A 21,565-nucleotide genomic window follows, 5' to 3' on the forward strand; every position below is an offset into this window, starting at 1 on the left:
AAAGGACAGTGCACACAGCTGCGCTCAGGGGGTAAATGCAAAACAAACATGCCTCACACATGCTTCCCCCTCAGCTGTCATGGCTCTGCTTTCAAAGATTCCCCCCCCCAATACACACATACACATTGCTCTGTGCCTCTCCCTTTGCTCACTTCCACAATGTCCACTGGCTCAAAGCTGCAGCCCCCCATTCGCAGTGTTCGAGGCACAGCCGCACGGTCAACCCAGGAAGGCTTTTTAATTAACACTGAGCCATGTGGAGGCTGTGGACTGCAGTATTGTGTGTCAGGACAGACGGGACCGTCTGTCTACCAGTTGGTTTAACGTAGACTGTTCCTCTGCACAGTGCGCACAGATATACTGGCATTAAGTAGCTCAGGTTTGAACAATACCTACTCACTGATACTTACTTCTGTGTCTTTAAGGTGCATTATTCGTAAACTGAAACATCTCCAGTGATATATTCCTCCAATAGTAGCTGCAGACACTCACAACTTGTCCTACAATCACACAAGGACAGTTAATGCAAGATTAGATTAAAAAAAAAAACTGCATAACTCCATCCCTGAGTGATGAAATCATCATCCATTTTCTCATTTTCTAAGACTACTGAAGTAAGGCAATCAGTATAGGAGTAAATATATGATAAATACGCGTGCTGTTGTGTGCATGTACATTTTTGTGCATGCAAACTGGATTGAAGTGTTAAAAGACTCTTGGAAACTTTACTAATTAGATGTTATGTTTTATTTTGTGAGACTGTGGTAACATTGTATTTCCAGAGTTGTGTTTGAACAGTTTTTTTTGTTTGTTTCTCTTGATATGTAAATCCTCTGAATTTCAAGTTTTTTTTCCAAGTGTTTGTGGCTTTAAGCTGTCTTTTGAAATGCGTGTATGAATTTACTCATGCTTGTGTTACATTTTGTGTGTAATTAAAGTACAATAAGTTATTGCACTTCTATTCAGGATTTGTATTTGTCATTTAAAATGTAGTACATCCTTGACAAGGTAAAAAAAATAGCAAATCACAGTACAAAGACGGCTTCCCAGTTGTAAACATAAACATTCCAAACGTCTCCCAGTTTATTTCCTGTTTTGTTGTGTATGTGAATAACATAAGCAGACAGGAAATAAACATGGACCCAAGCTGTTGCCTAGCAATGGAATTCTGTTGAAACGGTCTATAGAGGGTAGAAGGTAATGTAGGTTTCCTCTAGCTGTTTACACACAGTGAAAAATCAAGACAGCTATTCTCCTGTTAGTAGAGATCACTCAAGTCCCTCCGAGTCTAAAGAAAAACCTTTGAAGTCATCAGCTAAACACACTTGTTAAATACGTTGTCTGCTGTTGTTAAAAAAACCCAATGAATCTGCAGCATTTTATTGCATTGCAACAACCTGCCAAAATATTGTGTCACCCTTTAGTCACATTCTGAAATCACCAAACATTTCAGTCCCTTTGAAGAGACACGAGTGCTGAAATGAGATCGCACAACCCGCAAGAGTATCACACTAATTGAAGTTGACAAAAATACGAACTGCGCCCTTTTGAACTGCTGACATTGAACAGGGTGGATTAGGCCGTGTATATTAACAACAGGTGACGGGCTGGAGTGGAACAGCGCATCGTCCGTGTCACGGAAGGTCTGCTGCAGGAAAATGTCCTACTTCTTCTTCTACCCACATTACACACACACAGATTGAGAAAAGGGAAATGGATACTGTGAGACATATTAGTGTGGTCTTTACTTATGTATTAAAAAGTCATATATACACTTAGATACATAAAAGCAGTCAAAAAATTTAAAACAATTTCACTGACCTTATGAAAATAATAATAAAAAAGGCAAATAAAACCAACACAGGGGGAGGTTAACATCTTAAAGACTGCATTTCTTTCAATGTTAAAGCCTGATTAAATACTGGAGCTCGGACAACTAGGGATAACAGACAAAAATATACACACACACACACACAACAGGAATAATTGAAAATGAAAAACAAAGCATTGCAGTTTATACAAATTGTTTTGAAAAGTGTGGATTTGGGAATAATTACTCCTATGCTTATGCAGTGTTCATGCACACAACTCAGCTCATGAAATGGCTTAGTAGCTGCTTCAATTAGCACTGCTGTGTCTCTTATATTTAAATTAAACAAAAAAGCTTGCTCAGGCAGAATAAAATGACAATTCAAGATGTTCCAGTAGCTCATCATCAATCTCTTAAAGTCAGTAGTTAATCTTTCTAAATATTAGATTTATGGTACCAGCTTCGCAATCTGATTAAAACTAAAAAGGTATGTGAAACATTTACTGTACATGATCTTTTGTTGTATACTGTATGTTTTCACATTCAATTAACCAAAAGATAAAGCCTACAGTGATACGTCATCGAAGCATATATATCATGAAATTAAACATTTTGTACTTTTAATACAGGACAGCTAAAATAATCAGGTCCATGTCATCTTTTGAAAAGGAAAAAATATCCTGGTTGGAGCATCATAAATTATGAAAATTATACAGCACTGCTGCGAAAATACAAATATATACACTGTATAAACTGATTCCAGAGCAGCTGGAGCCCAAAGCTTCCAGCTCCAAAACAGTAACAGTGAGAAACCACAATCCTCCAATCAGTCAGCCTGTCCATCAAAACATCAGACTCAGGCTGAACCTCAAACAGCTATTCATGTAACATTAGTGTGTGCATTCATATTGGTAAATGTTTAAAATATCTTTCACTTTCAGCCAAACAAATCATTCGTATCACCAGTTTGCAGTGACCTCTGTTGTTCGCCTTTCAAATTAAATTGTTGTTGACACATGTTGCAGAGTAGTGACGGGGTACAAACATCTGTCACAGGCTGGTCAGAGGCTGCCGATGTTGGGGAAGCTCTTGAGCTTCTCTGGAAAATCGTCTTTATAGAGCACGGGGTCTGCACGGTGTTCCACCACCTTCAGAGGCATCGTACCAAAAACTGATGCAAACTTGTTGATGCACTCAGATCTAGGGACGAAAACACAACTTATTTACTTTAAAAAACAAAACACAATTTTTAGCAGCTTCTGATTAGTAATATTTACTATTGATGTGGATGGATGAGGTCTTCTCTCTTTCCTTTAAGCTAGTGTAAGGTTCTTCCATCTTCCTCAAATATTTCTTTTTTTCCTCCTGCATTTTATGTTAATATCCTAATTTACTGGCATGTAGAGGATATATCCAGTAATTGTTCTTATCTGTTTATTTTGTACAGCTCACAGAAAGAGGTAACTGGAAGAACTGAAATTATTAAGGCGGAACATTTTATTACACTCATAAATTCTGTACTTATTAAAAAAGGAGAGATGTATGTATGTTGATGTATGTTAAATTGAGTTTTTTCCATATTTGATGTCACTGTGCAAAGCTTGTGGTGTGACCTACTGCAACAGACACTGTTGAATGCAGTTTACCGTAAACAATGCAATGAGCAGAAAAAAAACTCTGGTAAAGGGAAGCGATCAGAAAACTGGGGAGAAAATGTGCAACAACGCGCCTTTAAATTATAATAAGCGACAAACAGTATTTTCAAAATCCATTTTTTTGGCACTGATTTTGTATACCAAATTTAAAGGTGTTTTTATATGTATTTAAATATTGAGAACAAAACAAAAATAACTGAAAAACCAAAGACAAACAGCTATAATAACTACTTCTGCATAAGAACAAGCCAAAGTAATGTCGTAGGTGCAAAGCACGCAACACTGCTTTAGTTACACACAAAATCAAAAGGAACAAGACATTTCCAGTCTGAGTTTGTACACACACACAAAATAAAAAAACAAACAAGATTCTACCGTACTCATTTCATTCACGATTTCCAAAACAAAGTGCCATACCTCTCCACCATGTGCGTCTGATCCAGGGACAGTCCATCAATGGCAGTGCACTCAGGGCACTTGAACTTCTTCCTGGGGGTCACCTGAACAGAAGCAGAACAAAGTCACACCAGTAATGTCAGATCACTACAACTATTTGTCAAACCCGAGCAGCTCAGACAGACGCTAATAAATTGTCCAGTCGGATGAAATAAGTCTATGACATCCTACAAGAACTTTGGTTGAGCACAGCTTGCAGAAAAAAGTCATCTCATCAGTGGAGTTGGAGAGATATATGGTGTATGGCTTTCCTCTGTCTAACCTCCATCACATCTACACCCCCAACACATGCCTGCACCCAACGCTCTGAACCTGTGATCGATGTGTGTGTGTGTAGAAGAAAGTGAAAGACACCGAGAAGGGAAGACAGAAGGGGTTGGTTGGAGAGGGTGGATGTTTTCTGAAGGAACCCGATATATGGGAGATATGGTGGGGGAGCGGGTGCAGGCGTAGGGGAGTTTGCAGCTTGTGATTTGATGGCGGGGTGTGCGTGAGCCCCGGTGAGCTTAGGATAACATACTCACTGGGGGAGTGCCAGTGAGTGACACGCAGATAAGGGAAGGTTAAGGCTGGGCTTTAGCTCGGGCCCCCTGCACCTGGGCACAGTCAGTGTGATGGCGAGGGGGAGAGGCGGTGAAGTCGAAGGGTGAGAGCTGATCAAACCCAGAGATGCTGGTCTGCTCTGTCAGGCTTCAGCCTCACCTCCGCAACTTAAGGCACCCGGGCCAGTCAGAGATATGAACGTACCTTTATAGGAGCTTTGCCCGTGATGTTAGCCACCAGGAAGTTCATGGCGATATCTTCACAGTTCATGTGAGCGTCCACCCAGTTCTTGATGTCCCCAGGCATCTTGTATGTGTACAAATAGTTGAAGTACTGGAATGGAAACGGATTCGAAACAACAAATGATTACTAGGTGTCATAAATAGCTATACTGCAGACTCAATATGCACAATAACGCGGACACTGTTTGACATGGTGACCCAAAAGTATGTAGGAGGAAACACTGCACTAGAATTTGCTTTGAACTTAAGTGTGTGTATGAGCTTCTAAGTAGAAGTGAGATAACCTTGCTTTACCGATGACACTCCGCTCATCTATCACTGTAATCTTCATCCCTGAAATACTAAACATACCCTTAACAGAGGACTACAGGAGATTTTCAAATCCTTTCTGCAAACTTCATTTTCATTTATTTGATATCCAGATGTAATGGACAAATTCCTTTTCAAAATAGGTTCTGTGTTGATCATTACTAAGCAAAAGTCCAAACATACACCAGCAGCTCTAAGGGAAACGTGTGTGAAAGAGGCAAAGCTCAAGCTGTCAAAAATTCTTAATTTCAGGGTTTTTCCCATGTCACCTTGTGGTAGAAGGCGGCTCCAGTAAGAACCATGGAGACCTCGTTGGTCCACTCTGATTCGTACTTCCACTTCCCCATTTCATGGTCCCAAAGATGCAGCCGGCCTGGGTAGCCCACCAGCCTGTCTGGGAACTCCCTCCATACCTGGAACAGGACAGGAAACAGATTGTCATCCATTGATTAACTGATGTCTTACACTAAAACCTGAATGATTAAGGGGTGTTTTAAAGAGAGTTTACCATTCAAATTGGAGACTTAAGTTTGAAAATATCTGAACATTTTTGTCTGAACCAAAAAAATCACAAGAGATACTTTTACAAAGAGGTAGCTTTTTGATTGGTTGAATATCTCAGGCTTGACACCAGCAGCCAGTCTGATCATCTGGTTAGACAGACAGCTCCCCTATCCGGCCTACAATTCCATGTAATTATCCTTAAACGGAGCACAATTTTATTAAATGGTTTCTAAATGGATTCAGGTGAGTCTGCCTGGCTAAGTGGGGCCCGACAGGTATGTGGGCATGGAAAGCATCAGCTCTAGACCTGTCATCATTCCTCACACATCAAACACGTTCAGCAGGCAGTCAAATCCCCAACTAGAGCAGAATGAGACCGTAATCCCCTTCAATGACTTTAAACTCTGGGATCAACTTGAAATGGGTCCCTGCAATACGTACCGTCAGAGGAAAGATGGGAAACAAATGGTCAAGGTGAAATAGTTTTGGGGGGAAGTTTGTTTTTTAAAGAGGGTCTTTTTCTCACCTCGTAGCCAAACTGCAGTTCATCAGAAGTAAGCATGATGATGTCATCATCGATTGCTAGCACAGCTTCTGTCTCGATCTCGTCGTAGGGGAAGAAGCGGTTACTCAGCTTGTTCTCTTTGGTTCGCACCACTTTGAGAGGAACACCGATCTTTGGCCAAAGAGTCTCTGTAGTGAGGAAAACATTACAATAATGGCAACGGCATTTAAAGTGTTATACACATAGATACAGAGCTGAAACAATTCAGTTGATTAATCCGTTGTTATTGTTATTTGCGAGCTCATAGGGAGGGTTGAGCTCCCACTCATTACAGCCCCTTATTCACGGAACCTCATTTGTACACGTGGAACATTAATTCTCACTCATGAAAGTGTTTTTCAGCTCCTGGATACTATTCAGCGTGTTAACGGGCACATGCCTTATGTGCGCAGGTTTTAAGACTTGTTTCAAGTTTCAAGCTTTTTATTATCATATATTATAATAACTAAATATGCATGTCTAAAAAAATAATAAAAAAATCACACAGTTAAAAGAAAAATACATAAAATAGTGGAATTATACAATTATAAATATAAACATACATGAAATATAAAGTTATATAAATTCTGTGTTATTTAAAATGCATAAACTCAATGTTAACTGTGATGTGGGATTGGATTGGTATGTGTTTATTATATATATATATATATATATATATATATATATATATATATATATATATATATATATATATATATATATATATAGTCAGGATATTCAGTTTGTAAAACAGTAGGTTAAGTATATAGAGATAAAATACCAGTATAAGTAATAGTGATGAGGACTGTGAACATAGTTCAAAATTAAAAATTGTGAACTATGAAGGTGAATTAGTTCATTTTTTATGTTTGAACTGAGCTTTGAACTAGCACAACAATGTTTATTTAAATGAAAATCTTTGAGATTGCCACCTAAATGAATTGGCCAAACATTACTGGTTCAACGTTCTCAATGCTAACATTTGTTGTTTGTTATATTTGTCATATATGACAGTTAGTGTACTATGTTTGGATTTTGGACCGTTGCTAGGACCAATTATGTTTTATTCTTAGACGTCACTTAGGTCTCTGGGCAACTGTGATGTTTCCTTAACCAAGCAATTAATCAACTAATTTAGAAAATGATCTGCTAATTAATTAATTTAAAACAACTGTTAGTTGTAGCCATACCTAGGTACATATATACAGTATGTCACACTATAATGCATTTTCAAAGGCTGAACAACATTTATAAATATGGCCACCATCAGTGTCTAAAGTTGGGTGAAAAATTAGGATATTATTTGGCTCTGAAGACATATTTGAAGTCTGTCCTGCCTGTGGAAAACAGTGCTCTGGGAGTTTAAATTCACTGACTCGTATAGCTTAGCTAACCTCAAGCACGTGCAAATCCAACCACACTACGATTCTTCCAGATCAACAAAGTGTTCTGTCAGGGGAGCATTTCAAACGTCTTGGGCAGTGTCCATGGCACGGACTATGGCACAGACTGATCACACAGAATGTGTCCCCTCATTAATGGGGTAACTGGGAACTGGCAGCCCATAAGAAGAGTGTCTGAGGTCTCCTGTCAAAAGCTATTCTCTGTAAAACTGCTATGTTAAATGCCCAGATTTGCTTCTTTCACTCTGTCCATGTTGCTGTCATCTCTTCTTTTATTTCTTAAGTTGGAGAGAGACAGCAGGAATGAGGGTATTATTGGCTTCTAAAACTTCAGTCCTACCTAGGCATGGGTCAAATTGCAGATACTGTTAATTCTTCTGCGACTTCTGTCAAACTGTATTCAAGAAGCAACAAAACAAAATCCCATGTTCTGAGGATTAAGATATGGCTTCTGTTGCTACCTACTGCAATTAAAATAGCTGCCTGGCAGTTATTCCCAGCTGCTATATATCGGTAAAAGTCAAGAGATACTATAAGAACATATTCAAACACAGCAAGCAGGTTAAGACCATTTGTTAAACATAATGTCAGTTAAGTCTGTTATAAGAAACTATCTTCAAACCTGCAAACAGAAAAATAAATAATGCTATATAGTGTAAAAGAAAGACATTAAAAAAAAAAAGACATTACTTTACTTCGTCAGGGCTTTCTTAAAAAAAAAAAAGAGAAAAACATGAGGAGGCAAAGATAGGAGCCTGTAAACACATCAGATCAAGGCGTGGTGCGAATGTGGAACTCTGCCTTCGTATTGGACTGAGCCCCATGAGCCTGACCCGTCAATGGCCCCTAGTTAATTCTAATAGGTCACAAAGCTCCAGCCAGGCGCCGCTGATGCCTCTAATGAAAAGGCAACTCACAGCCACGATGGAGAACTTCAAAGTCATCTCATTACTTCATGACTTTTGCCAACTCTTACAGCAGCAGGACTGATTAAAGTCCAGGTCCAGAACAGTCTTCGTCTGAGTTAAGCAGTCGATGGGGTAAGGCACGCTTAACTATTGTACACTTAATTGCCATATTAAGGCAAATAATTAGAGCACACGATGCAATAAATAACAACTAATAAGAGCTTATGTTGACACATCCATGATGGAATACAACTGATGACGGACAGTAACGAAAGACAGAAACCTAAACTGAGTGTATATACAAATATATCTTTTGGAAAGCTTCATGAACCTTCTTAGTTTTGATGCGAATGTGTTACACTCACCCTCAGGAGGACTCTTGTTCTGGTTATTCCACACCACCAGCAGCTTAGCCAAGCTAGGCACCTTAGAGATTTCTGTGATGACCCGGAAAAGACTCTCAACGCGATCGTAGGTCAGCACCACTGCAGTGAACCCAGGTGCTCTCGGTGGGATAAGTGGCAAAAACAGAGGGCTGTTCACACTGGACCACTTCTACACAAGATAGGAATAAAAGACAAACACAGAGTGTTAAGGCCGCAAACTTATTTTTTTCCATCCATTTCCATTCATTCGTTTTCATTTCCCAGTAAAGCTACTGTAGAGCTAGCCTCATGTCTTCTGCGTTAACCCCGTCTGTCATGTTTTCCATGATTTAATGCACTATAATAGTGCTTCACTGGACGGTGAGGTCACCTGCAGTAATTTCCAGTTTATGGTTTTTATTATGGAGCAAGACTCATCCAATAATGTCTCTCAGGGGCTAACAGAGGCAGAGCACAGGATGCCAAAAGCTTCCAGTCAGAATTCCAAGCAAGGAAGCCAGAGGAGAGATTTCTTAATGCATGAGTACTAAATACTTAACTTCAAACAGTTACAGTCATTTGGATTACAGTGACACCAAATTCGGCACAACTACTGTTGTCTGTGTGCCCACAATAACATTTTTGTTTTCAAATAATATTTTCTCAATTGAAAAAAAAGACTAAATGAATCTTTCATTTACAAGCATGTGCTACTCAAACACTAGCAAATATAGGAGCACCAGGGTTCAGTCTTGATAAACTTCATCAAAGGCTCCAAAATGTTCCACCCTGGTTACAGGGACAATCAGTCTGAGGAAGGCAAAGAGAGCCTATCTAACACAGTAAATCTGTGGGCTTCTTGAAGTGCATATAAACCCTGTTTCTCTTCTGGGCCAAGGTGGCCACACAGTGATTATGTGGCTCCTTCCACAGCATCAACACCAGTCTGTCAACAGAGACACAGCCAGTGCCTTTAAGACAACATCAGTGACTCCATCACCAATGAAAAATCACTTTACTGGCAAGTGGAAACTTCCTTGTGGTCATTCTCACATTGTCAAACAAACAGAGGAGGAAATAATTAAACTAACACTCGTACCCAGCACAGATGCATTTAGGCAGAGTAAAGAGGTTAGAGACCACTTAAGTCATTTGTCAAACTGAATAAATTAGATGAAAAGAAAGCCGCAGCTCATTATGTCACAAACAGATCTGAAGGAGTCGATGCGTTTTTTGTACTTTAAACTGACACTAAAAAAGAAAAAAAGAGGAATTTTATTTGGTTATTTAAACTGCTCGGGTGGTTCTTTTTAATCTTAGGAGTATTTAGACCATGAGCAAGATAAAATGAAGATCTACAAAGTATTCAAAATGCTTTCATCCGTCTGTCCTATCTGTAGAAAAACTCCCACTGAAACACAATTCAATTTTTACATTCAACTTTAGCACATTCGCGTATATAAGTATTAATAATGTACATAGATAGAGAGGAGAAGTACTGGTAGATTCTATCTATCTATCTATCTATCTATCTATCTATCTATCTATCTATCTATCTATCTATCTATCTATCTATCTATCTATCTATCTATCTATCTATCTATCTATCATCCATCCATCCATCCATCCATCCATCCATCCATCCATCCATTTAATCTTCATCAGTATAAGGACGATGAAAAGAAAATGACTCTGAGGTTAAAACTGCTGACTTTCAGTTTTAAGGGTATTTAAAGTATTCCCATCCATAGTGGGTGAATAGTGGAAATGCTGAAACATCAAAATGTTATTGGTTGACGCTTCACTGCATCATTGGAGTGCTGAAAAAAGACCAGCTCAACTTTGATTTGTAGCGCATCACGCCCATAATGCAGCAGCAAGTGTTTGCCATCAGTTTGTAGCTTCATGTCCCAAACTTCCATTGAAAATGACTTGTTGCCTGTTGCTTTGTCCCTTGAAGTGTGAACATAGAATAATACATTTAATAGTTCATGGTTGATCATTATGAGAATGTAAACACCCTCAAAATAAAGTTGAAAGTCAGCACTTTAACCTCGTAAAACTGTTTTCAAATCTAATGTGCAGGAGAACAGATTCAAACGAATAATGTCAAAATGGTCACAATCGATACTGTAACTTTAAACAAGATAGTGCTCAAATGAGACTTTCACATGCCCAGGTGCTAATCACAACAGTTTTTAACTCTGGAATGCCTCGATTCTTGTAAAGTAGAAACCTAACAAGTATGCCCACCACCTACAACTCCAAAACAAAAAGCAGCCTGTCCCTTATTCTGAACCCCACACCCGCCACCCCTCCGAAGGCACCAGCAATCCTGGGAAATGTGCTTTCAATTACCAGCCTAAAGACTACTAGAGGAGAGGAGGGGGGGAATGTCTGCCTGATTTATTTAGTGCTCTGCGCAAGTTCTTCTCACCATCCATTCACTGAATCCATCGAGAAAACACTTCATCTCCTATCTCAGGCAGGAATGGCCAAAAGGTCTGTACCCTGACACAATTAACCTCCTCTGGGTCCGAACAAACCTTGAGACCTGAGTGATAGTGATGGATTGGACTGGGGGTTGGACACTTTGACAAAACGTCTGACATAAGTGGGCAATGTCAGGTGTAACTGCTGATTTCAATCTACAAACAGGCAAAAACTGCTGATTACCTGCTAAGAGGAAAACAGGCAACCACGGTCAGTAAGCCTATTACTGCTCAATGACAAACATCAAACACCCGTCAGAGCGCTGCTTGTTTACACCAACGCACCCTGATTGTGACCGTCATCTCTCTAAACGTTGCATTTTAGTGGATCTTCTTATACTGGGATACTTGTAGGCATTTGACAGATGCAAAAACACTATTATGCATCTACACACATGCTCACATGGACACGCCTCTACCACACAGACTGAGGATGGAGGAGACTCCAGATCAGACCGTACTGATTAACAACTCCTGAGAGATGGTCGCCCAGCCAAGCTGTCTGCAGCCACAAACTCCCACAACCACAGGGATGCTAAAACACACACACACACACACACACACACACACACACACACACACACACACACACACACACACACACACACACACACACACACACACACACACACACACACACACACACACACACACACACACACACACACACACACACACACATTCTTCACATCCAGCATACTCTCTACAAACACATGACTCAGACATACAGGAACTTATTTTTCACCACAATGGAGGCATCCTCCTAGAGCAGAACTGCTGACATGAACTGGCTGCCTCAGAGCGAGCTGGGTTTATACCAAACTGTGAAGTGCAGCATGTGTGGCGCTTCAGAAAGACTGAAGGCCTCTTCTGTCGCTCTTCCACAGAGGCTTCGATTTACAAGGCACAGGAGAGCAGGGAAGCTTATGTGGCAGCGTGAGTGTCTGTATGGTCAAAGCTCCATCCTGGATGGGTTTCTGCAGCAAACGTTATTTTGGAATACAACTGAGTTGCTCAGTATAGTAGAGCACACAGGCTGTGTAGATTATAAAGCTGTATGTTGTAAAAGATATAACTAAATACCAGAGGCTTCTAAAAGACAACAATGAAAGCTTAGGATATAACGGTCTTCTCAATGGCTAACAGTAAAAAAAACTTGCAAAAAGCACATGACCATCAGGTCTACATAATTACATACCACCACAGGTGGATTGTTCCACTGCTCATAAGTCCGTGCAGCATAGGGGTAGATGCGGTCATTGATGATCTGGAGCGTTGTCAAGCCAATTGCCTTCATGGAGCTGAAGTAGGCCTCCCAGAACCAGTGTGCCTATGGACAGATGGAACAGACTTTTTAAAAATGTACCCATAAAAACAAAAATTGGGGGATAAAAGAGCAATCACAAAACATGCTAAGAGGCTCCACATTGCACTAAACATTTAACTTAAAGTATATAAATGTATCTTTCTATTTAACTTTCACTTTACTGATTAAAGAATGCAGAATTAGATATTTGCATTTGATGAAAAAACATACATATGTAATAAAAAATGACAATCTCTTCATTAGCAAAACATGCAGGTGAAAAAGTTGTATTTGTTTCTATAATAAGTCATAATGTAAATGTCAATGAAAACCTTATTATTTATTAAGTCACATGATTCATTATTAGTAATATTTTTGGTATTTAGGTGGACTACAATAAATGACCTTATGGGCAGAATGAGTAGGATTTCACGGGTGCGGTTTGAAAACACAAAATTCAAAGTTGTGCCCTCCTTCCCGACTCAATGACAACAGAAGTGCACGCCCCCCTGCTCTCCAGAGAAGCAGACCCCAGATTCACTTTCGTTTTGGAGAGAACTTTGTCCACTTGGCATTTCTTGACAGTGTCCGCCATTTTCGTAGCTACCTCTTGAATGGGTGCGCATGATCTGGCACCTGGTCTGTATATGTTTTTATTAGAGATTGACGACCAGAAACATCCCAAACACATGAAAATACAGGCAGAGGGAAGTGTCTCTGCAGATACAGACACCACCACAAAAGATTGAGAGGTATTATTTTTGTATAAGTCAAGTCTAAATATTGTTTTTTAGGAAAATCCTACATTCTACCTCTAACTTGCACAATATAAGATAAGTGTTTTCCAGTCACTCATTTTATGCTGTGGAGTTCAGTCACTACATGTCAGATGATAACACCAGTGTGAAGTCATAGCTGTAAAATCCAGATTTTCCCCCGATCCAAGGCTTTAAAGACAATTTTGTGGCCCTCTCCAGCCTCTTGACCTTTAACAACTCCTTCTCTGAAGCTCTTTAAAAACTCTACCTACTGTGCCTGTTTTGTTTCAGCAGATCTCTGATGTGAAAAGCAGACTTTAATGATAACTCAACTCTTAACCCATATCTTAACGTTATCACATTGGCCGCTGGAATACTCAACTCCAACTGCCCTGTGGGAGTTGAGTCACTTCAAAGTTTTTTCCGACTGCAAAGATGAGAAATAATACCTGTATATGAATTTGTTAGGGTTGGGATGCAAAGAGCAGAAATTGAAAGAAAAAGCAATGGCAATTCCATAGGGTTCATGAATTCCTTCACTTTTTATACCCTAAAACATACAATATACTGACCATGACATATGCGTCTAGACCACGTGCCCCCTGCAGGCTCTTATTCTAGTGAGAAACTTCAAGGGACAGTTCAGAGGAAAGAGAAACCTATAAGAGTTAATGACGCTTCAAACAACACTGTCTCCTGCCAGGAGGCACCGTGTTACACTGACCTGACTCCACCCCATCAGCTGCTCAATGACCCACAGCTCTGGAGGAGAGGATGTGAATATTTAAGTACGTGTGTGAGTAAAGCACTGGGCTGGATTTCTCCTCTGAAACAGCATGTATATTTCGCTTATGTGTGCCCGTAAACAAAGACCATACTTAGTGACACATGAACATGTGACCGTTGCCTACATCTCCTATGTCTACGTATAAGAACAGAGTTGTACAACGACACGAAAAAAAGCATTTCTTTTTATAGAGGGGGTGAGGAGAATCCAAAAAGACTTTCTAATCTCAGGGGAGAATCCCAACGGCCCATAAATCAACCCGTGATGAAAGTTTCTTTTCCGGGGGGGAGGCAGAAAGCAAACTGTGCCGGCCCAAAGGCCCCACAGCACCACCTTCCACCCTCTCCCAGCGCCTGCAGGAATTTTTATGAGCATGGAAGAAGAGACGGCGTTGCAAGAGAGGAAGAGAACCCTTTTACTCCATTGTCCATGTGCATCATCATCTACACTTTGTTTCTGTTTGTTCTACAGACGAATAAAGAAGTTTAGCAGCAAATATAACTCCATCCACGAGCTAACCAAAATTTATTTCACCAATAAAAGGAAATTCTGTGTAATGAAATCTGTATTTCTAAACGGGCTGCAAAGATTGAGAACTAATACAAACAATCCTAAGAGTCAGGTCCAAACCAAACCTAAATTATCTTCTCATTTCCTCCAAGTTAAGGGAGTTCCTCAGCAGCTCGCAGCCCTTTGTTGTTTAAAATCATTAAAATAAATGGTCAAAGAGATGATCAAAAACAGTTCATATTACAGTAGTCTGCATCACTTTGTTTAACTCAGAGGAAGTTGTCAAGTGCCTGACAGACGATTCACCCTATAGACCTGAATTGGCAACCAGTGAGCTGTGGACAGAACCAGGTAATCATTAGTGTTTTTAACATAATCAGAAACAGCAGCGAAACCAGGTCTGTTTCAAGCTGCCCACTGGGAATATTGTTCTGCTCAAGATTTATTAGCACTTTACTTTTAACTGTGATCAAAACATCTCTATACTCACATACACATACAAGACCTGTTAACAATAATAACCTGGTCTCCCAGGTGTAAATCAGTCCTTATTAGAAGGACTGAAATATAAACTAGCAGGACTTTGGGTCTAGAGGACCATGACTGAAGACCACTGCAGCGGGTTTCATGTGGAATTACAGTCTAGGTGCTGGTTAGACCCATGTTGACTACCCAAATGACATGGTGGAATTTGGTAAATACATTTAATCAAGTACTTAACATATTCTAAGAAAGTGCAATTTGTTTCTGCTACTTATACTACACTAAATCTCAGAGCAAATATTGTTCTTTTTACTTCACTTTATTTGACAGCTTTAGTTACTTTTTACTTTTAACAGATTCTGGTTAATACAATATATAACTAATATTGAATAATAATCAACTAATAAATTATGTATTATTATAGATAACCGGCAGTAAAGTAAAATTAGCTCCACTTTTACCAGCTACAGGATTGGTGATGCTTACATATTAATGTGTCAACAATTAAAATACATTATATAATATCTATCATACTGAAATGGGCTTTTGTGCATGATGAGTACTTTTACTTTCGGTACTTTAAAAGGTCCATAATGCAAGATTGGGAGCATTTCGATTGCCTCGCAATAGCTCTCAACATGGCGAAACCTGAGTCGGCTTCTCACAGCTAACACTGCTAACAGCTAACAGTGCTCACAGTACAAACAGTGTCCTCTAACTCTAAAGGAGTAACTATATTTTTTGTTAAGAAAACCTTAAACCATACTAAAAAAAGAAAGATATAAGTTGTTCATTATATGGCTTTTCCTTAAAGCAATTATGCGTAGTGTAGTCCTAATTTTACATTTGTAATCACAAAAGTCAGACCACATTGGAACACAGACGCGTCATGAAAACAAAGGCTGCTGAGCCCTCTGTTGGCAAAACTAGTGAAATACATCAACAACATAAACCATTGTTTAAGCTTTTGAAGAATATCTGCTTAAAGAAATCAGGCTCTCAGCATGCTTCACAATGTTTTCTAACAAAGACTAGAATTTAAATTAACCCATGCAACAGGGAAAGTTGGAAGTACAACAGACACTGGATGTTTACAACACTACAGAACATACATCCTTGTTGAGATGGACTGTACTAATGTGCAAAAAACATGAGATAAAATTTCCATTCAGAAATACATTTCTGTTCATGCCGTGTGCTTTAGTCTCTTAAGGTTGAGACAAGCGTCAATATGTGGAGTTGAATTAAGCCAAACATGGATGCAGGCAACTTGATTTCTTAACAGTTTTTTTTCAAGAAGACACTGTTTGGAGAATGTTTTGATCACCATTATGTTCCCATAATTTTAAACCACTTACAGTAAAAAAGAATCGTATGATTAATCTTTTTTCTATAATCATAAATGTGACAGTCAGGATATTACTTCAGCAACAAAAATATATACATATTTATCGTGGTATACCATTAGTTACACTTAATTAATAGTAAAATTCCTTCTGTGGTGAAACCAATTCAATCCATCTGTAGACCCTTGGCATAGCCACAGGAGTACTGCATGACAATATCAGCCCAATGCTCCCAAGTTAGCTGAGTGAGCTTGTTTGGTGTAATCCAACCCCAAGCCCGTCTCTGAGCCCTGGGCCCAAATGTCTGTTTGGCCAGTATAATTAGTAAATGGACTAGAGTTGATACAAGGGAATGAGGAGCAGCTGAACTGCTGCACTTCTCTCAAAGCTGCTCTCACTTTTGTTTATTATGGCTCAATGCAGATATCAAATGGAACGAGAACGTGAGCCTTCTTCGGTGCATTTCACTCAAGCTAAAATCAACATAGTTGAGTCTTCTGAAAGCTTTTTAAAATCTAGACTGAGCAAAGGAGGAAATTCAAACTTACAAAAAGTAAGGATTGTATCCAAATTCTGTCTTTTGCAGATCAAATAAAATTAGTTTCGGCTTCCCCTGACTTGCTTGGTTGGAAAAAGGTACAGGCACATCTCACACATGACATGCAAATCATCTAACCCCACTGGCAGCACCTCAAAAGACAACTAACTGTAAGGCACCTTTAATATGTTTTGCTAAGAGACATTTTCTCTTCACTACATTACCTGTCTTTGCATCTCTTCGACTTGTCTGTGAGGAATACTCTTTAGGATGGTGTACATCTCTGATAGCTTATCCTCTGGAATAACCACGGACGCCCTGTACAGAAACGGAAACATTAAATTTGTGAACCGAAAATGGATGACTTTAAAATGTATTTTTCCCCCACTGGTCAGTGACTTACCTTTTCCAGTCGAGTACTTCAGAGAACGGCAGAATGTAGGAGTCAGCAAGGATGACGGGGACACAGCCCGCTTGCAGCACATCACTAAGGGCAGCCTGTCCCAAACGGGCCCCCCGCAAAACCACGCAGAATGAAGACTCCTGTGGAGACACATTGGGAGCAAATTGTTAATGGGAGATGTGATTTTGCATTGTACATACAAACTAGAACCAGGCTCTATTGACTCATTTTCACAGCTGGAAATGTGTCTCAGAACAAAAGAACATTTCAGAACCTTTAACTGCATTAGTTTGAGCTCCTGGGTTGTAATTTCTACCTCCCAAAAAGTTTCTGATCACAAGAAAAGTTTTTGAAGGCCCAGGAATTAGGTTACCTGGAACTGTAGTACAAATCATTACTAAGTGGTAAAACAACCTCCTGGTAAACAGAGCTCAAACATCTATACAACATCCATTCTGTCTATAACAAGCACTGGTTGTTGTTTGCTGACTTTGTTTGTTGTCAAATTTAGGAAAGTAGTGTATTGAACAACTAAAGTGCATCTTGACACTGTATGACATGGTTTTAATTCAGTGGTGCTTCCCACCTGCAGGATCTGTGGGTAGTCATACACCTGCCCCTTGCAGCATCGTTTTCGTGCAGAGGCGGCCCCCTGAGAGAGGTTGCTACACTTGTCCAGGAGGAGCAGTGCTTCTCCATTTTCTTCCTTCAAGCGCTCCAGTTCAGCACGGTACTCTCGGTGGATAGCAGTTTGAGAAGACAGAATGAAGTAGCGCCGTGGCCTAGGGGAACCGAGACAGGAGATATGCAGCTGGTTATGTTATTTTATATTGTTGACTTTAAATGACTCCTCGATCGAGTCTAGCCGAATGAATACTGACAAACCACGATTAGTTTATTTTATTTAATAATCAACACTAAATATCACAGGTCATTCATTGCCCTTGGAGCACTTTCTGTCGAGAAGTTGTTGATGGATAACTTAAGACATTACATTACATTACAGTCATTTAGCAGATGCTTTTATCCAAAGCGACTTACAGGAAGTGTATTCAACATAGGTATTCAAGAGAACTACTAGTCACCAGAAGTCATAAGTGCATCTCCTTTCTTAAACAAGCATCTTAAAGCATAAGCCAGAGCAAAAGTATAGTGCAGAGGCAAATTACTACGAGAACAATAATTGCAACAGACTAATACGAATATAATAAGTGCTTAAGAAAAGTGACTGGGATCTGGTCATGATGTGCTACACAGACAAGATAATAAGAGTTATTGTGTGAGATGTGCTCACCCTGGTTGTCTCTCAGGCAGCTCAACATCTGCAGAGAGGGGGCTGTAAACTGGAATGCTGACATCATAACCTTGTCTGTAGGTCCATGTAGAGAAACCGCCTCCAGCCAGCAGCGCTCTGAAATAAATGGCCGGGGATTGTAACAATGCTTCAACACTCTGGGGGATTTCAACAGACATGACCTGCATGAACATTATTTAAAACACAAACTCACGCATTAACTAATTTACTTCCGATGAAAACTTTTGCTCCCAACAGTGCTGATGTGAGACATGAAGTGACATCAGACAAGGCTCAGTGCCCTGGTTAATATATTCCATGTTGCCCACTTGGTGATGAAACGTACTTTGGATTCTGTTCTATTCTCAGGCAAGGTGAATATAAAGTGGAAACACACTGTCAGTCACACACCTGGTTCTGATGAGGCTCCATGCCAAATTGACTCCAGCTGAATGAGCCAAGCAAATTCCTCACTGCTAAAGATAGTGTCCATTGTCTCAAGGGTGTTTCAAAAACCCACCCTCTTACATCCTCAACCATCATTATAGCCTTCAATATAGACACATAAGATCTTCGCTGGCAAATACAACCAGATTTGAAACATCTCCTCAAGGCCTCTTGAGAATATGTTATATCTTCATTGCTTGCAATAAATATATTGATTTAACCTTTTGATTTCTACCTACAAGAGGGAAGTTGCTGACAAGAATCCTGAAAACATTAATCTTGACAACATGCTTCCCTTCTCTCTGGTGGTTCTTTCAATGTTTGAATTGATTGTAGTAGTATATCAGTTGATGGCACTTTTCGTGGCAAAGAAATGTATGCACCAAACCTATCCTTTAAACTAAATATGAAATCACTAACAAAAAAACATGATTTTTTTGTTAAACATATTTCCATTCATTTCAATCCAGATTATAACAAAGACATTCTATAATATCAAGATGGCTTTCAAGTTGTACAGTAGCTACCTGTCTCTGGGCACATCCAAAGCAGTGTTGTAGTCTGGAGGGCCTCCGGGGAGCATGTTGAAAAGTAGGTGATTCATCCCTTTGTCCCATCTACCAAAACATACCCATGATTAGTGCTGGAGGAATAAGTTATTTAACAGATTATTTAAATCGAAAATTAAATTACTTCACTTTTATAAAAGAAAAATAACAATACTTGCTTTCTCCATTTAATTGCAATGTTTATTAGAAACGTTATATTTTTTTAATGTTTGTCAGAAAAGAGAACTCTGAAACATCACTTTGGGCTTTTGTGAAATTTCTATCTTATTATCAAAAATGTTAAGACTGAGTCTCACTTAATACACATTCTTAAGTGACCATAGATGAATCTTTAAGGGATTAAAATGCTACATTTGACACCAATGACAACAGCACAGATATTCAAGTAATTTGAGAATAGGAGGTTCACAAAAAGGGGCGAGCAACTGAAAGTGAGAAACTCTACTGCACAGTTGTGATGAAGACAATAATCATTTTCTAGTGTAAACATTTACCTGGGTAGCATTGACAGAGCCTGGGCAGTCTCTCTGATACGCAGGGAGTTCTGGTTCAGCACATCAATAGATGGGATGAAAAGACAAGCCCTGGTGACGTCGTCAGTGTAAAAGTCACTGTCGGAGATGGCGCTGAGCAGGTCATTGTACTCTCGAGACAGTCCAGTGCTGCTGATGGGAACCCCCAATTCATCCACAAACTTCTGCAGGGGGTAGATGTACACCTAGAAAACGCAACCAATTCAACAATTGGGCATCATTTCAACAAGAAACACTGCAAAATACTGAAATGATATGCTCAGTGATGTGAGAGATAAGATAAGACAAGATAATCCTTTATTAGTCCCGCAGTGGGGAAATTTACAGGATTACAGCAGCATAGAGTATAGTGCAAACAAGAGACATAGTAAAAAAACAAGATCAAAAATAAGTATTATAAATAAGCAAATGAGCAATAATCCACAGTAACTGAAATATTATCTATACAGACATAAACTATTATAACTATTGTATTGCACAGTGTGTTTGTATTGCACAGTGTGTTTAGTGTCATGTGGTCTACTGGGAGCAGACAGTTACCTTGATTCTGTTTTTAGGATTGTAACCACACCTGTACACGTCAAAACAGGTGTGCATGCGGCAGCTGAGGTCGCCCCTCTCAGGGATGGGGCTGGAGACAGGGAGGCGGACCAGAGGAGCGTCGTGGACGCTGCGCTTGTCCAGGCTCCAGTCCGCGGCCGACTCAATGGAGTGGGGCCAGAACTGAAACATCCCGGTGGCGATGAGTCCGAGCAGCACCACGGAGAACAGCGTGATGTAGTATATGCGGTGCTTGGTCTTCATCCGCGGGATCAGAGCGGGGCCCCGCGAGCTGTATTTCCCTGAGGCGTACATCGCTGACAGACGGATCTCCTCCTGATCGATGGCAGTCTGACGTCACACTAGTGCAGTCTGACGTCACACTAGGACAAATAAAGGTAGTGTTAAGTTATGCACGACCTCCACACCTGCCATGAAAGCAAGCCAACACATCGACCGTAAAGCCAGGGAAGCATGTGACAAAGTGACGGGCTGAACATCAGCGTTTAGAGTCTTAACGTAACTAGGAAGTCCACTATGCTAACCGCAGCTAGCCTCGCAGCTAGCTGGCTAAGGCTCTCCAGCTGTGTAAACATTCATGCTGAGTGGACTCACTGACGTCAGCCGGAATAACCGAGCTTTACAAAACAATCACAGGTGGACACACTTTAAGAGTTATGGGTACATGTGTTACTTACCGAGGAGCCTTACGGAACGGGGTTATAGAGGTCTTAATTCATGGCAGCGGACAGAAACACAGTGCTAATGCTAGCCTTAGCATCAAGCTAACGTTAGGAAGTCACTCTTCTTCGCTTCTCAC

The 21,565-nt window shown here is 40.0% G+C and overlaps 1 protein-coding gene across 1 annotated transcript; it reads right to left on the bottom strand.

Annotated features, from left to right (window-relative positions):
• Nucleotides 1–1,095: 1,095 nt before the first annotated feature.
• On the bottom strand, nucleotides 1,096–21,565 carry ext2 (exostosin glycosyltransferase 2). The gene is made up of 15 exons (XM_054611188.1): nucleotides 21,444–21,565; nucleotides 20,746–21,128; nucleotides 20,167–20,390; nucleotides 19,631–19,720; nucleotides 18,657–18,773; nucleotides 17,949–18,144; nucleotides 17,363–17,502; nucleotides 17,184–17,277; nucleotides 12,430–12,561; nucleotides 8,740–8,929; nucleotides 6,046–6,212; nucleotides 5,285–5,428; nucleotides 4,669–4,797; nucleotides 3,883–3,965; nucleotides 1,096–3,010 (listed from the first exon to the last, which is right to left on the bottom strand). The coding sequence occupies exons 2-15, from the start codon at nucleotides 21,058–21,060 to the stop codon at nucleotides 2,872–2,874; spliced, it is 2,160 nt and encodes a 719-aa protein (XP_054467163.1). The 5' UTR covers nucleotides 21,061–21,128; nucleotides 21,444–21,565; the 3' UTR covers nucleotides 1,096–2,871.

This window comes from Anoplopoma fimbria, chromosome 2 (assembly GCF_027596085.1).
Source record: "Anoplopoma fimbria isolate UVic2021 breed Golden Eagle Sablefish chromosome 2, Afim_UVic_2022, whole genome shotgun sequence".
Lineage (NCBI taxonomy): Eukaryota > Metazoa > Chordata > Actinopteri > Perciformes > Anoplopomatidae > Anoplopoma > Anoplopoma fimbria.